The sequence below is a fragment of the Berghia stephanieae genome, chromosome 12, assembly GCF_034508935.2.
Source record: "Berghia stephanieae isolate SIO BIC M18660-M18661 chromosome 12, UCSD_Bste_1.3, whole genome shotgun sequence".
Classification (NCBI taxonomy): domain Eukaryota; kingdom Metazoa; phylum Mollusca; class Gastropoda; order Nudibranchia; family Aeolidiidae; genus Berghia; species Berghia stephanieae.
In genome coordinates, this window is record NC_088371.1 from 40,898,902 (window position 1) to 40,901,401 (window position 2,500).

At 34.8% G+C, this 2,500-nt stretch overlaps 1 protein-coding gene across 3 annotated transcripts in view; it reads left to right on the forward strand.

Moving 5' to 3' along the window:
• LOC144957684 (uncharacterized) overlaps positions 1-2,500 on the forward strand; it is a 30,281-nt gene that overhangs the window by 10,297 nt on the left and 17,484 nt on the right. For all 3 annotated transcript variants that reach the window (XM_078889040.1, XM_078889041.1, XM_078889039.1), the window contains one exon: positions 1,918-2,177. In XM_078889040.1, the coding sequence (XP_078745166.1) occupies positions 1,918-2,177 (260 nt within the window). The remainder of the gene's footprint in view (positions 1-1,917; positions 2,178-2,500) is intronic.

The following is a 2,500-nucleotide window of genomic DNA, read 5'->3' on the forward strand; positions in this document are numbered from 1 at the left end:
GTCAGTGTCATGTTATGATTTTATAAAGGTTACAGTCAGAGTCATGCTAGGATTTTATAAAGGTTACAGTCAGTGTCATGCTATGATTTTATAAAGGTTACAGTCAGTGTCATGCCATGATTTTATAATGGTTACAGTCAGTGTCATGCTATGATTTTATAAATGTTACAGTCAGTATCATGCTATGATTTTATAAAGGTTACAGTCAGTGTCATGCTATGATTTTATAAAAGTTACAGTCAGTGTCATGCTATGATTTTATAAATGTTACAGTCAGTGTCATGTTATGATTTTATAAAGGTTACAGTCAGTGTCATGCTATGATTTTATAAAGGTTACAGTCAGTGTCATGCCATGATTTTATAAGGGTTACAGTCAGTGTCATGCTATGATTTTATAAAGGTTACAGTCAGTATCATGCTATGATTTTATAAAGGTTACAGTCAGTGCCATGCTATGATTTTATAAAGGTTACAGTCAGTGCCATGCTATGATTTTATAATGGTTACATTCAGTGTCATGCTATGATTTTATAAAGGTTACAGTCAGTGTCATGCTATGATTTTATAAAGGTTACAGTCAGTGCCATGCTATGATTTTATAATGGTTACATTCAGTGTCATGCTATGATTTTATAAAGGTTACAGTCAGTGTCACGATAAAATTTTATTTACGAAGGCTGCGGTCAATGCCAGGTAATGACTGTACGAAGACTGCGATCCTGTGTTATGACATTGTGGTAAAGACTCACAACGTATAACGTCAGCTGATTGTGATCATTGATTTTCTTGGTGCGGCTATGTCGTCTTGTAGTATGACACGCGTTTTCGGATTTGAAGGTCCTGGGTTCGAGCCCCTCTCATCGCATCGTTTAGTCATTGAAAAAGGCTCATTACTCACATTCTCTTCACCGTACTCAGGTGTAAAATGAGTACCTGGCCGTTGACAGGGTTGTCTCTGTCCAAAAATTGGTATATCGCCTAACAGGCTCATGCCACGTCCTATATGTTAAGTGTTGCTGTTGGCTAGCGACCCCTTGTAAAGTGCTTTGAGCACGTTTAGTGGATATTGGGCTATTTAAAAGCTCAATTTCATCATTGGTTATCTTGGTCTCCGCTATTTTAAATCGATTATTTCCCTTTGATCCTCGTCGCACAGCGTATACTGATTTGCAGGTGTGACAAGCCGACTTTTTTATGGGCCTATTGTTGTAATGAAAATAATCTCCAGTCATCACAGGATATTGTCCATGACAACAATGTTAAATCATGCCCGTAATTGACATCGGCAATCAGACCTGCCAATATCTACGCATAGGTGTCGCGATATATATATATATATATATATATATATATATATATATATATATATATATATATATATATATATATATATATATATATATATATATATGAGTGTTGGTGGGTACTTGTAGGTACGAGTGCTCGATAATTTTGGTTAGAGCTAATATAAAATATAAATGTAGGAACTCAGCTATTTATGGCCGAAACACAGGTTTCTGTGATTTCTACGACGTGGAAATAATATATATATAGCATATATATGAATAACATTATCGTTTTTAAAACAGAAATTTTTCTTCTTGGTTTCTCTCAGGAAAGATATTGCAATATCTCATTCTTTAGCCATCTTCCTAAACTTTCTCCTTCCAAGAAAAATGTGAAAGATACAAAAGCAAAAACAACAACCAAAAACACACAGAAAACAAAACAAAACAAAAAAATTGCAAAAGAAAGCAGAAAATATCAAAGAGCAAAATAAAGCATACAAACCTAAATTTAAAAACCAAAAAATGACAAAAGCAAAATAAAACACTCCAAACTTTTTGAATGTCTTTTTATGGCCATAATCTATAGGCTGTCTTTATGTAATATTTTCTTCTTATCATTATTTTAGAAGACGACAGATAGCGGGCAATCAACAAGTCGATGACTTCTGCGACACGGGTGAAGGTCAACTCTGCTCGGAACAACCAAAAAAATCAGACAGGCCATCGGAACCATTTGAATGGAAATGGGATGAGGGCCCAGGTTTGGTGGTGTTGGTTATGATTTGTATTCTCGGATTCGGCGTGCTATTGTTTTTTGGCTGCCTCATCTTTGATCTCTATCAATGGAATAAGACTCATGAATTTGGAATTCACAAAAAAAAAATTAGTAAGTACTGAACACAAGAATTCTTTTTTTTTTTTTTAAACTGGATTATTTCTATAGGGCAGTATTCAGGGCGTTGCTTTTATTGCTCTATTGGTGAAATCGTTAAATGTTAGAGTTTATAAAAATCTTCTGTAAGACTTACTTGAATATTTATGTGCCGCAATATCCACTAAACGTCTTCAAAATGCTTTACAAAAGGCCCCAAGCCAACAGCAACACTTAGCATGTAAGATGGGACATGACTCCTTTTAGGTGATATTACAATTTCTTTTCAACAGAGACAACGCTGTTAACGGAAAGTACTCATTTTACCCCAGATTTTG